General features: G+C 33.8%; 2 protein-coding genes across 2 annotated transcripts in view; one reads left to right on the forward strand and one right to left on the reverse strand.

The window, feature by feature from the left end:
* The window catches only part of LOC128991501 (gamma-tubulin complex component 3-like), a 33,349-nt gene extending 20,500 nt beyond the window's left edge, over positions 1–12,849 (forward strand). The window contains 5 exon segments of the mRNA XM_054414428.1: positions 621–825; positions 1,575–1,716; positions 3,689–3,915; positions 4,220–4,459; positions 7,113–12,849. Coding sequence (XP_054270403.1) covers positions 621–825; positions 1,575–1,716; positions 3,689–3,915; positions 4,220–4,459; positions 7,113–7,316 — 1,018 coding nt within the window. The 3' untranslated portion in view covers positions 7,317–12,849.
* Positions 12,850–14,631: 1,782 nt separating this feature from the next.
* The window catches only part of LOC128993558 (uncharacterized), a 43,828-nt gene continuing 43,749 nt past the window's right edge, over positions 14,632–14,710 (reverse strand). The window contains exon 3 of the mRNA XM_054417531.1: positions 14,632–14,697. The gene's annotated coding sequence lies outside the window, so the exon portion shown is untranslated. The remainder of the gene's footprint in view (positions 14,698–14,710) is intronic.

A 14,710-nucleotide genomic window follows, 5' to 3' on the forward strand; every position in this document is an offset into this window, starting at 1 on the left:
ATACAGCATTGTAGGGTTGCACCTGCATGCCTTCACTAATATATTTCAGTACTATTCATTCAGTACTGTTGACTCGCCTTTTGCTCTGTTTGAGGCCACACACAGGGTAGAGGCTTATGTCAATGGGAATTTGCAGGATTAAAAGAGAATGATTTCTTAATAAAGAAATCAATAAACTATAAGTTTGGGTGGCTTGGCTATCACACTAGAGAACACAAAATGCATGATGTCCCATCGTCGTTTGTTGGCAGCCATAGATAAAACATTTACTCAATTGAAAACACTTTCAAATTTATCAAAAATTAAGTAACAAAATTTTGGTTCAGTCTAAAATATTTATCACTTAAATGTCAGTTCAAGTGTTAAGCGTTACTACACATGTCCAATTTAAAGTTTTTAAGTAAAATAAATTTGATCTTACTTGTAAAAGAGTTATTTACATCATAAATTAATCAACACCATATAATTAGAAATAAAATAAGAAATCCATAGCATTAAAAAAAATTAACTTTGAAACAAATCAAACTATTTTTATGAATATGAGAAACAAAAAAAATCTTCATGGACCTACAGTGGTCTGATATTTTCATATTGTAATTCAGATGAAAATGTTGTTTCAGACCCGAGTTGAACAAGAATGTGGATCAGGTGTACCAACACACACTGGTGAGCATCTTAGACACAGCTATCAGGTCTACCAACTGTCAGTACGAGGACAAGGAGGTGTTGTCTCGTCTATGTGTCAAGACGTTTGACGCTAGTCTGGGCGAGACAGGCTGGGACACGTTCACCATGGCATACAACACTTATGGACCTCTGGATACGGTCAGTGTAGTCTGTATTAGGATGTTTCATGTTTCAGTCAAATGCTATTCTTTTGTTCGTGTCTTCTGTGTAGTAGCATTTAAATGAAAAAAATTTTAACCTTTTTTTAGGGGAAGCTGTGCAAATCTCTCACATATTTGTGGATATACCTTAACAATAATTAAAAAAATGTCAAAGGCGTGGATATAACCAAAAATAACAAATAACAGAAGTAGATAACAATGTGATCATGGGAAACACGATTCAATTATAGTGCTAAGTACTGTAATCACAGTAAACTACTGTGAACGATATTACTAAAATCGCTGGAGTATTTAATGTCTATGATCAATAATTCTTAACAAAATGCTGCATTTCTTCATAAACATTCTTGATTGGTAGTTTTGTTTGTAAAAGTTGTGTTAATTTATCACTCGATTATAAAACTAACCTCGGATGTCATTACTAGGTGTTTTACTGATTTTTGTGTCTACCCAGTGATTACAACATCCCCAGATCATACCGAGACAAATTACTGTGAGATTTGATTCTGGACCCTGCCTCATTCGTTCATTGGACGGTAAATTAGTGTTCCTGACAAATCAAACACAAGATTTTTATTATTTTAGCAGTAAAAGTTTAAAAGAAATTTTATATTTATTCCTAATTGACTTCAAATAGTCTGATTCGTCTCACCCATTCAAAACCAACTGAATAATTCTACAAAGTTTCAGCCAATATTTGAGATGAAATGACATTGATGTCTGCAGGTGTTCCAGCTGGGAGATGGTACATACCAGGCGATGTTCTTGTTTCTGTGGCAGCTCAAGAGGGTGGAATACTCTCTGTCTAACTTCCGCAAGGAGCAAACATGTGTTTTGAAGAAGCTGCAAATACGTCAGGACTTCCGAGGTAATTGGTTGCTCTCATGTTTAACGTACAAGCTATGCTTTGTTCTGGTGACTAAATAATTATAATAATAAACAAGCTGTTGACCCGTCCTACGTACGGGAATCGAGTAGTCAGTTAAAACTGTGTATAATTTGAAACAGTTGTTTAGTTAAAATAACTCATTTGAAAAAGAACTTATCACCTGTAGAAGGAATTTAAAAAAGTAAACACGCTAGTAAGCTAATGACGTAATTTGTCTATGTTTATTATCTATACCGTTATCCGTTCTAATATCCGTGATAATTAACCACCCTCACTGAATCAATGTACATCATTAGTTCCCATATTCATTTATTAAAACTATAAGATATTTACTTAAAATAAAAGTTTTATTTTATCAGCGCGCCCAAACCAAACGTAACCACACATGAACACACAAAGTTTTAGATTTTACAAAGGGATGGCAAGTCTACTTGCAGTATCCTAGGTCAATGATAAAATCGTGTTTAATCTATGTCATCCATCTGTTTATCTCTGAATAAAACCCGTAAAATAATTTGCATAGGCAATTTTTGTTTGAAGACACGCGGGCAGAGCCTCGATTTGTATACGGCATGGCCTTACTTGTCTCTATTGTCTACTTATCTCTACTAATCTTACTTATTTCCTATAATCAATGACTAAATAAAATAACCTCGTAGTTCTATAGAATATTTTTATAACCATCCAGCTGTTAGTTCAATCAAATTATATTGCATTAAAACCCAAGATTTTAAATATTGCTCTAAAAAATTTGTTAGATTATCAAGTGTTTTACAATGTATATTTAAATAATCTGTCATTCCCTTACAAAATAAATTAATGTATCAATTATTATAAAATTACACATAGTATAAATAAGTCAACCCTACATATGTCATTTCATTTCTATCCAAAAGCTGAATTTGTGTCACAAACGCTGAATGTTTACAGCTGTTACGTTAAGCAAATGGTTTTATACCAAAAGCTTGTCTAGAATGTTAGCGTCGGCTGCTAGACTTTTTGAAAATTAAGACTTATTTTCTAAAAAACTGAAACCCTCTTCGACATTCCCTAGTTCTCAAAATGATCTTTCTTTCAACATAAAAATCACGAAAATCCGTCAAGTGGTTGATTCAGAATCGTGAAATAAAAAAACCCTGTCACGTTTTAATATATATGATGGTGTGACACATTGCTAGAAAAGGACAGGCTTCCTTCAAGAGTTTATACTATCGTAAGGCCTATATTATTTGTTGTAACTTTGCAAGGAATAGGAATGTAGTTGAAATTTAAGTTCATACAAATATTTTTGTGGAAGCAGACATGTATTATTGAGAGTTGAGACTGTTCTTACCTACACTAACTGGAGTGGTCACAGGTAGCCAAGTTGGTACATCAAAATAGCCTCTCCAGAAGGATTGGTTCGCAGCAGCCTCCTCATTGAATTAGTTCCTTGATAACTTTATAAGTCACTCTTGGGGATGATCAAATATGACTTGTTGTCAAGGTAAACTCCTTATAGAGGCTTGGAATAACATGCAATTAAGGGTAATATAAAGTCAATGGTTTTTGAAAATGACACTTGTTATCAAGGGCCACTTGTTATTGAGCGTCCTCTTATCGAGGTTCCACTGTATCCCTCCGAACTTAGCCCCACTACCTTTCTTTGGGCCTTCCAGCTGGTCTTCTGCCTTTAGAATAACTTTTCATTTTGCTTCATTGAAATATTGTAAAATTGTGTTTCCTCCCTTAGCTTTTGTTACCGTGATAGCTATTGAGATATATGAGACACTAGAGATAATTTGTTTTTTTCAACTTGACTTGGTCATAAGCACATTCTGCTGGTGGCTCATTTAAACTAGTTTCATTTTTATTCCATGATTTCAACATGGGAATGCAATGTCTAGCTCCATCAGTCAAAGGTAAAAATTCTAGAGCTAAATTTTCACTGTGTTAAATGCTTCTATTGCAGAATTACAAACGATGTTAAACACATGCAGTCTCATGACAGCAGAGATGGTTCACTACATCAACCAAGTGCTGTACTACATCATGTTCGAGGTGATTGAATGTGCGTTTGAAAGCTTCGCAGCCAAGTTTAATTCGGCTACGACCATCGAGGAAGTGATCCACGACCATGAAATCTTCCTTCAGGAGATCAAGACAAAGACATTGAAAGACGACAGTGAAACGTCCAGGGTAAGTTTTCTGACTTATAAATGCACGTTATTGATTCTGTGATGATTAAAACTCGGGTTGAATATGATTTGACTGGTTTAGAAATAAATTACCGTACTATATTTTAAAATTGCTACAGACATAAATTTGAGGGATTGCTTTTGGGGATGGCAATAACACCCGAGTATGTTGAAAAATCTAACTATGGTTTCCAATGTAGGGCTACCAATGTCGCCACAGACATTAACGATGTTGCCTACTGTAATGGGAAGTCATACAAATTGCTAATTATAAATTTCTACTAAACTTATTACTTGTATTTCAGGAGCTCTTCAAGGTTATGACATCATTGAACCTGGCTATCCTGAACCTGGTGAGTTACGGAGGTCAGTTCCTGGAGCGGGCCGAGGCTGAACTAGAGAGGAGGGTAGCTCGTGATCGGAGGGTGGAGGCCGAGGGAACAAACTATGAGGAAGAGGCGCAAAATCAGAAGGCAGTGAGCTCTTTCAACATCAAGATTCACTACGCTACTAAGGAGATTAATAATATCTGCCACACATATAAGGTATGGTTTGTCTGTATGTTCTCCACCAACCTTTGTGGATATCTTTGTTGGCAAAATATGACTCAAAAAAGGTATTAAAATCACTAGTAAAATTGTGTGACAGGTTGGCCACAGATGGGGAATTCTGGGAAAAATTTAGAACTATGCGGGAATTTGAATTTATGACAATGGATTGAAAATATGTAGTATGGATCTAAGACGAATTTAGAGCACTCACGCATCTCTGTCAGCACATTAAAAACCTGATTGCTAAAACATTGTAAACATTATCTACGGTCACAGCGAAATTGTGAACGTCTTCTGTGCTCAAGATAAAATCGAGATTGTCTTCCACAGTCACAATGAAATCTTATTTGCGGTTAGGACCAAATCGTGAACGTGTTACGCTCTTTATAGTAAAATAGTAAACATCTTCCAAAATTTAAAAAAAAGTACGAATATCTTCAGCCTGAAGGCGACTCATCGTCTCCCATAATCGCGATAATCAAATCAAATGAAATCAAAATGCCTTTATTCTTGAGTGCTTCTCAATACAATATGGTTTACAGAATAACTCACGTCAGGTCACTAAAACTAAATATTTACAAGTCATAATTAAACCGTAAACATCACCCGCTTGCAACAAAATTGTTAATTTCCAATCGTACATATTTGCAAACGATATCTGCAATTCCATGGTTTGAGTTTTTGACACTCTCAACTCGAGCAATACAACTGACAATTTTGTCGTTTGAAATCAGGTAGAAATTTGTTTTTGTATATTTATTTGATTAATTTCCTTCATTACCTTTCTGATTTAATACTAGTCTATTAAAAAAGGTTCAAATACCTGCTATTAAGCAATCCAAATTTGTTGTTAGAACAACTAGTTTCGGTGTCTGTGTGACACCATCATCAGGCTGCACAAGGACAGTTTTCTTTCTTCATACGAAGAGCGTCATGTTTACACGAAAATAAATAAATATTTACAAACGACACAAACACGAACACGAGACATTTATGGTAACTGATCAGTTGAGAAAACAGACGACGCTAACCCGGCGGAGTTTGAGTCCAGACTCCAATCCATACTAGTCTATTGCTTATGTATTTTTAAACTCCAATGTTTTATAACCGTAGGAAAGGATTATGACAACTTACACGTTAAGTTTTTTCTCTGCAAGACTTAATTAAATAAATAATTTTGAAAACGTAATTAGTGTAAATGAAACAAAACTAGATTTTTTGTAAGTGATTATCAATGCTGAGTGCAATTAATGTGTACAACATCCAAAAGCGCCCATATATTTAATTGTTTAAGGTTCATTTAAATTTTATTTGTATTTCAAGTTAGTAATATTGCTCATTATAGGCCTAGTACTTTTAATTTTTAAATTAAGGGGAGCGAGCTGGCATAGTGGTTAGAGCGCGGGACTTCAGTCCCTGAGGTCCCGGGTTCGATCCCCGCCAAGTCACCAATGGATTTTATCCAAGTGATAATGCCGCAAACCCTAGTTCTAGCCTGAAGTAATGTGAAAAACAATCCCAGGCTCGTGCCTAGCGTCCTTAGGACAAAAAAGAAAAAAAAAGTACTTTTAATTGCTTCCTAGTATTTATAATCATTATTGGTTGTGCCTCGGAAACGGGATTTAAGATTTAACCTTTTATTGAAACGTGCCTGGGTCTTCTTGTAGCTTCTTATTTTCTACAAGTTAATTTATAGTCACTAAGCAATAATATTCACATAGTTTGATTGCTATCTTTCAAACATAATTTTTTCAGGAGAGTTTGAAAAAAGCGAGGACATGTATTGGAATCCCAGAAATATAGATCTTTCAATGACCGCTTTAAAAAAAGAATTTTAAAATAAACACTTTTAATAATGCTTGTCTTTTTTCTTACTGAGACTATAATAATGAGTATGATGAGTATTTTTGTTTCATTTATGTTGGTAGAATAAATTATTAAATTAGTAAATTATTAAATCAAGAGCAATTTGAGACTGGTCAGTTGATCCACCATTATAATACAAGAAACAATAAAAAAATGAGGTTGCAAAGTCACCGATTAAAAATGTTTGAGAAAAAGCCAAATTCAAAATCAAAATCTTTTAAACAAAATTTCTCCCATAATAGACACAAATCAAGAGTTTTCAAAATGTAAGAGACAATTAAAAGAACACCTAGTTGAGAGAACATTATACTCACTAGATGAGTTTTAAAATAACTAACGGCCTTAAATTGAATATTTGCCAACAGAAATTAAAGTGTTTTTAACATCATTGTACTTATTGACAGAAATTGTATGAGGTAATTATAAGGATTAGTTTTAAGAAATGACGCATGTTCAATGTACTAATGCTACAAAACAACGAATAAAGAATGCTTTGACTTAGATTTCACATTATCTTATCATAACTAACTAAGAGTAAACTTGTACATTAAGATATTTAATTCAGTATAACACCATGATGTTGAAAAGGTTTAAATGGTAATTTTTAATTGAAAACTAAATGCATATGAATGTACACTGAGTTTGACTTAGTTGTTTAATCAACCCTCTGTTATACAAGTATAACTTTTTGGCTTAATTTTCTGAAAGTTTAAAGCTAATATGTCACACTTGATTTATGGAGGATTGCACCTAAGGGAATTTCAATTTATGTTGTGTCCAGGAAAACGTCCGTAAGCTGCTTGTACAACTGTCTACTCAGCAGACAGATTTGCAGCTGCTTTGCATGCGGTTGGACTTCAACGAGTTTTATAAGAGATCAGAGCCGGAACTTTCAGAGAATTTAAAGCTTGGTCGTGTCACAAATTTCAATTCTGCAATGAGGAGCTCGATGCAAGGCTCGCTGCAAGGTTCGATGCACGAATGACCTGAGTCCCCCACTCCACCGGCATCACCACCTTTGCCAAGAGAAGAGAGACAAGTCAATGAAGATTCACCGAAAGAAATGGCTCCCCCGGAACTATACCCCCACCTAGATAATGCTTGTAATAATGTCCATCCAGCAGACGAATATGTCAACGAGGGATTGTATGATAACAGCGATACAGAGAGCTCCATAGATCAGATGGTCGATGAAAATATTTCCTTAAGAGAAGCGGACCTGGACCGAGATCTTCTACTTGGCGAAGACATTTACGAAACAATCGATTACTACAGCAGGAACGTAAACCGAGAGTTTGACAATATAAGCCCAGTTGTGTTTGAGTCTTACTCAGCGTCCAGTGGTAGTGAAGAAAGCATAAACCATTCTGCAGATTGTGAGGTTAAGTTTGTCGATCATTCTGACAGTTCGCATTCAGATGTAGGTTACTCTTCTAATTTGAACACTACCAACAACGATGAAAGTCTGATAGAATTTGATGTGAAGAAAAAGGAAAGCTTTTGCTCTTACCAACCGAGGAAGATCTCTAAAGAGGATCCGATGGGGAGAAGTGTCAGTGATTCTTTCCTGGATAGAGTAAAGGGTTTTAGATTTTTGAAGGGGAAGAAGTCCAAAAACAAGACTAAAAGCCTGTCGAAGACAAATGACTACGAGGTATCAGCAAGCAGTCATAAAGAGTTAGGTGATTCTGGTGTGATGAACTATGGTAGTACCGAGGGCGTTCACACAGTAGACTTTGATGATAGTCTCAGGGAAGATCAGTTTGAATCTCTCAATAGAAAATTTGGTAAGAACAAAAAACATGATGGGTTCAACCCCTGCTGCGTTGGCTGACTATTAGACGAGTCGTAGGACAAGTAATTTTTGCATCCGTCATCTTGCCTATGAATATCTTTACGATAGATTAATTTATTGTTCTTAATGTTTTATCTCAATTTTATTCCTAATCCATAAAATCTTTTGTCAACATTTTTCAACTAAAAATAACTGCCAGTCTTATGTGTTTCAGTATACAATGTTGAAAGCATACATATCATTTAAATTGTTTAAGAACTTGGAATATCTTTTGCTGTTAAACTCTGCCTGGCAGTTTTTCAACATTTGGGTTAAAGAAGTTAGAACATTACAATCAATTTTTTAGTAATATTAAGTTTTAATGGCAAATTTTAGAATGATTGCATTTTAATGTCAAAGTCACTGTAACCCTCTATTGAGCCAAATGAACAATTAATTGTTATCATACATGTTCTCTGTACAAAATAGTTGGTAAGAAACTAGGTTTAAGACCCAGAATAGGTCAATAAATCTCCGACATGTTAGTGAGGAAGTCCCCTATAAGTATTAGCTTGAATTTTTGCCATCACTAGTTTTTAGCTATCACATCACCTTTTACATTCATGTGCCACTCTTGTTAGTTTCTTAACTAGTTAATTGGTTTAAGATTGGCCAAACAGAAACATTGTTAACAAAATTTGTGCCATAGTTTTAGTATTTGAAAATGATGGCTCGTTACTTTTAGTTAGTTCAGCTATAAGAAAATTCTAGTACCGATTGGAAACGTCCTCCTTTCAAACTTAAATTAGGCTATCATAGTTCTATGTAATAGGACTATACATTCGTTTATATTCAAACTCCAATGTAAACGTTGATTAAGAAGTGCTGTATTCATTTACATGATTAACACTTCTCGTGAAAAACAGAATTTCCCTTGTAAACACTGAACAACTTAAAAAAACCATGTAGCCTAAACAAAACTAGTGTTGTTTTGCTTTATGTAAAATCCCGTGTTAACTTTGCTTTACTTCTGCAATGCCTTGCTTGATTGATAACGAAAACTGTTTTAACTATTTAATTTTTATAAGTTTGTATTCACTTCACTTTCGGATATCAACAACTTTGCTGCTGATACTTTTTAAGGTTCACTGTAGCTTCTCAGAATCCCTTTTTTATTCTGATATTACAAAAGTCAAAATACTAAAATAGCTTTCAATAATTTTAGTTATTGCAAACGCAAACAGTGAAGGACAATTTTTTAATCTTTTATATTTGGTAAATCATGCTAGAGTATTTTTATAATGGATCGATTACATAGAACTACGATAAAGAAATAACATGTTTAGCACACTTCCCAATCTCTGATATATCTTTGTAAATATTAACCACAGCGGTTGCTGTTTCATAGTGAGATAAGTGTTATTTATTACTCAATTGTGCTCTCTTAAAATAGTGTTAATTATTCTATTTATTTGTGTGTTTTATGTAAGATGGTTTGTTACAATGAAAGAAATGTGTCGTATGTTCAAATTTGATATTTTAATCTAATGTTAGTCAACTAGATGATCTTGTATCTGTTTTGTTGTTTCACATAAACATTTTTTTGAAACACTTTTGATGTACAATACCTATTATAGCCTAGTTATTGTAGTTCATAAACTTAAGATGATTTTTTTGTTACTGCTTTGATGTACATATTTTCCTTTAGATTTTATTTGTAATTTTAAAAATCCATAGGTGTAATTTTGGTCTTTCTCGAGCTTAGTTAAAGTACATTAAGTAAATAAAATATTTTTGTATTTTTAAGTAGACTGCTTAGTTAAAACTGATCTTAAAATCATAAGAATTAGTTGCGTTAACGCTTATTTTTTTGTGGCATATATTTTTCTTTGATGATACATTTGTATACTCAAGGCTGTTTAAAATCAATATACATGAAGAATCGAGAATTTATGTCTGAAAACAGGTGTAACAAGTAATTTACAATATAAGTGTTTAGTTTCTTTAAGATGACGTGCTGACACTCCGACTAGTTAACTTGGCTGTGTCAGTGATTCAATGAGAAAGGGAAGGATTAAATCAAACTTGGCTATTTCGTAGCTTTGATCTTCAATGAAAAATCCTAGGTAAACATAATATGCTACAATATTAGGCCTATATGCTGCTGACGTTTGGCATTTAATATTCATTTAGTAGGGAAATAAAAAAAAAAATTAAATTAGTACAATAACTTAGTGAAATATGTATTGGCCTCAGTAGTCATTGTTTTAATGTTTAAGATTTTCTTGGGATGTACACAGCAGACATATCCAAAGTTCTAAGATTACTGTTTACAACATAACTCATTTTCCCTTAATTCTTGGTAACTAAGTTTTTAACTTGTAAATAACAAAAATGAGGTCTTCACTTCAATAATGGCAATTTAGTCTTACGAAGCTTAGTTCATCCCAGTACATACTAATTGTTAAACTTGTGTTATATGTTACTCATTATTGTGATAATACTATCCACCATATCAAAATTAAGTACAGTATGGTATTTGTATGTACATAGAATTTCCAGTGTTAGGTGCGTTTTATAAGCTTCTCTGATTTAGCTTTGTATAATGTTACCATTTTTAGTATTGTTAATTTTGTGTCATAATTTGATTTGAAAATAACTGTGCAAAGTTTAATTGTGGTGCCTTTATGCTTGATCAAACTATTGAGTGCTTTGAACGATTTAAGTTAAGCTGTTAGTTTGAGTTTGTGAAACATTTTTATAGTTGCTTCAAATAAGTTTCCCTCTCAAAGCTGTTTGTGTCATATTTGTTTAGCTTATGGCTTTTATACTCTGTTACATTGTTATAAACTATTGCTATGTTAGGTTTTTTTTAAGTCAAACAGTTTAAAATCTTTATTATAGTGTCTTCCAATCCATCCTGAATCCCAAACATTCTTTTTTAGCAACTGTAGTAAAAAAAGACTCAGCTAAATTCTTAAATAACTATAAAAAACGAATGGATAAAGAAAGTAACCAAAAAGCCTGCTTGAGATGCAACTAAAAAATTCAATCATCATATCAACTTCCATCCGAGCTGTCCACCATTTTTTAAAGTAGATCTCTGCTACAAACAGATGACCCCTCAGGAGCTGCAGAATAGACCTGACCGAGACGGAATCCAATCGTTTAATCTGTGTAAATAGACAACGCCTCAGATTGATTGGTCATTGATTAACTAATTATTGAACCCAATGTCCTACCGTGGATTTTCCTACATTGGTCCAGTAGTTGAAGTTCAAATCCTGTTAATCGCCAATGGTTTCATTTGTATTAAATTGTCACCCGTTAGTTCAACGCCAACCTCAAGCCTTAGGTCAATGTTACTATATTGTTATAGTTTTAATACTAAACTTTCAGTACCACCTAATTTAAATTTAAAATAGTTAGTTTTATAGTTGCATTAAAATATATTTAGTTTAATTGAATTGGCAAGTATTTTTACTCTAGAAGCGTTGATGACATAATCTTTTCCATTTGTAAATGGTAGTTTATTGCGTAAACTTGTAAAAAATAACAAATTTTATGTTTATTTTAAACTCAAATTGTATTGTTGTACAATTACCTCAAATCAGCTCCAACAACAAAACATTCAAAAACTAAAGTTTGTTCAGAAAATTTAGGCTGTTTAAGGGGTAGGTTTCCCGGGTTCCCCAACCATTTTTTTAGCTTAATGTATAACAACTGATCAGCTGTTGGGTGTTGTTTCAATGATATTGTGAGGTGGAGGGGATAGATTCGCTCCCCCTAATATCGCCTAATCTTTGTGAACTGTGTGATCTTTGTAATAGCTGTAATATATTAGATTATAATTTATAATGTATTGGTCTTTATTAGCCCTAAGTTTCATGAAATATAGTTCTATATACACTCTTTCAAAACAATATTGTTGAAATAACCCCTATTACTTATTTGTGTTTAAAATACTGTAGAACCACCTTAAAAATGTTATGTTAGCGTTCTTGATGCTGAGAATTCGGTTATAATACATTGTTGTATTTGTTGTTTGTTAAACCTACATGATGCTAATAAACTAATATTTGGTTACTAGCACTTTGGCATATTTAACATACTAACTGAAACCTCTTTATATTTAGAGCTACAAGAAAAAATCTGTTGGTTCTAAAATTGATCAGGTTTAACATTCTTGATTAAATATTACAAGAGTGTTATAATTAATTGTTCTGCTTAGCTTTGTTTTAGTTGCTGTGTTTTGATCTCAATTACTGTTAGATCTCTAAAACTGAATCGTTTGAAGTTAAAGTAGTTATATTTTCTTTGAAAAAAACTAAAGTAGTTAGGAAAGTTACTTATATAATGATGTAATCTCATCAAAATTTAGCTAAAGCACTCATTTACTTAAATCTTACAGATATTGCTTTTGGATCAATACTATAATGAAACAACTAGCATTTATTTATATTGAATAAGAAAAGTTTCCCTTACAACATTAGCCTAGTTAAACAATGTTTCGTTTAAGCATAAACATATTACTTATTAACAGTAGAAACACTGCAGTAAACGTTTTCGACTGAAGAGTTAAATTTAGTAGTTAATGTATATTTTGAATTTATTTTTCCATGTATATATTTGTACCATCTGAAACATTTTAGTGTGTTCTCTGCCGCACAATTAATTGTTAATATGTGTATAGTTTCCTTTTCTTGTTAATTCTTAGTTTGTAAATAAATAATACTTTGCCTAACCTAACTACAACATTGTCGTCTATTGTTTTTTACACCTCTTAAGTCTAAATCTAAAAAATTGAACTCACTAAAAAAATACATTTATCAGTAAAAGTTTGTTTAACTTATAATGGTAAAACTCAATCCTTGAAGGGTTTGCCTATTTGGTTTTTAAAAGGCTGTGAAAGTGTTCCCATAAATGATTTTACGTAACGTTCATGCTGCTGATCCACTGGTCGTAGATTGTCGTGCGCTATACGTGACAGTTGGGTCACTCCACTAGCCACAGAATACGAACCACAATCTGCAGCGTCGTCGCATGCGCCATGGCTCCACTAGCAGTTTAGTGTAGGACCGTAGCCGTAGACGTGGCCCTGGATCTATCATGCCGCAAATTAATATTCGTAGTGTTCTCACTGTAGTTTTAGTTTATTGACAATTTCGGTCACAAAAAATGGTGGATACACCCAATAATAAGTAGTAACAGAAAGTCTGAAAGGATGTTCCACACATTGCATACCAAACTGAGAAAGTATTAAGACAAAATTGTTGAATATTACCAATCGAATGTCTCAAAACTCTTTTGATTACTTACTAGAAGCAGTATCAACATGTTTGAAGAAGAAGGATACCATCCTAAGAGAACCAATTGGAGTAGAGGAAAAGCTTTCAGTGACTTAAAGGTAATTTTTGTGTAAAATGTAGCGTGCTGAAGACTGTCGCTAGGGGAGCCACTATGGTGTGATCGCTACCTTACCATTTCTTCAACTTATCAACCGTAGTTTGTCGCGGGACAATCTACAGCCAGTGAAGCCGCAGCTTTATAGGCCAGTCTTCACTTTAAAGATGATGAATTTAAGTTTCATCACTACATTTTTCTTCATCACTAATGAAGCGTTTCGACTCAACTCTTCAGAACTTAACAAATCATTTTAAAGCAAAACATTTTTTAAGTTTCTGCAACGGACTTGGAAAAATACAAACATTTTCTGCAGGCTTACAGTTTGGCCAAAGTTTCTGTGAGCGGGACCAGATCTGGTCAGGTCTTTTTGAAGGGGTTGGCGGGGTTACTTTTGTCAAAACATCTGTGTCTTGCTACTCACTCACCCCTACCCCCAGCACTGCCAAAAACCAGTACCGGTATTTTTTAGTCCGGCTAGTAGCAACCTGTCCGCGCCCACAGAAGTTTTGGCGGAACTGAACACGGTCGAAGTTGCAAGTAAATGAACCGGGTGTGTGATAGTTTTGATGAATATTTGAAAATAAAAAAAGTTTTCAAATGCTCGTATCCGTTTGAATATGCCTACTGTTATTACATTGAATCACTTTAGTAATTCGGCTATTCTAGATGCGTTCTTACTCACGATCAATGCACCGAATATTGACTTCTCAGCTTTCGTTTATGTAATGCATGACGTTTTAGCGTTACTGTTTGCAGAACGGAGAATTTTTCTGCAGAAAATAAAGTTGTAGACTTTCTACTGAAATATTTTCTGCAAAAAAACCATTTTATTAACTTGTTATGTAGCATTTTATGCAGAAACGTATACAGGTTAAGTGTAAGAAAGGACCATGTAACCCTTACTTTGCCTGTGAAAATAAGTAATTTTTCACAATAAATATGTTATTTTGTTTCTGGGCAGGCTGCACTTTCTGCAGCCCTTGCCGTCTTTCTGCAGAACAATGTCCCACTGCCGCCCATGGTTCTGCTTTGGGGGAAAATGTCACCGTTTGCTACATTAAAAGGCTTAGCCTACTGTGTTTTTACATAGGGTAAAATGAAAACTCCTTTAATAAAAAAACTGAGTAAAGAACAGTTTAATACTGACAAAAGGCGACATATTCTACACAGCGAGCACGAGTCAAATCTGAAACAAACAT

The sequence above is a fragment of the Macrosteles quadrilineatus genome, unplaced genomic scaffold, assembly GCF_028750875.1.
Source record: "Macrosteles quadrilineatus isolate MER2022 unplaced genomic scaffold, UCM_ALF_1.0 Scaffold_4__1_contigs__length_99947679, whole genome shotgun sequence".
Classification (NCBI taxonomy): Eukaryota; Metazoa; Arthropoda; class Insecta; order Hemiptera; family Cicadellidae; genus Macrosteles; species Macrosteles quadrilineatus.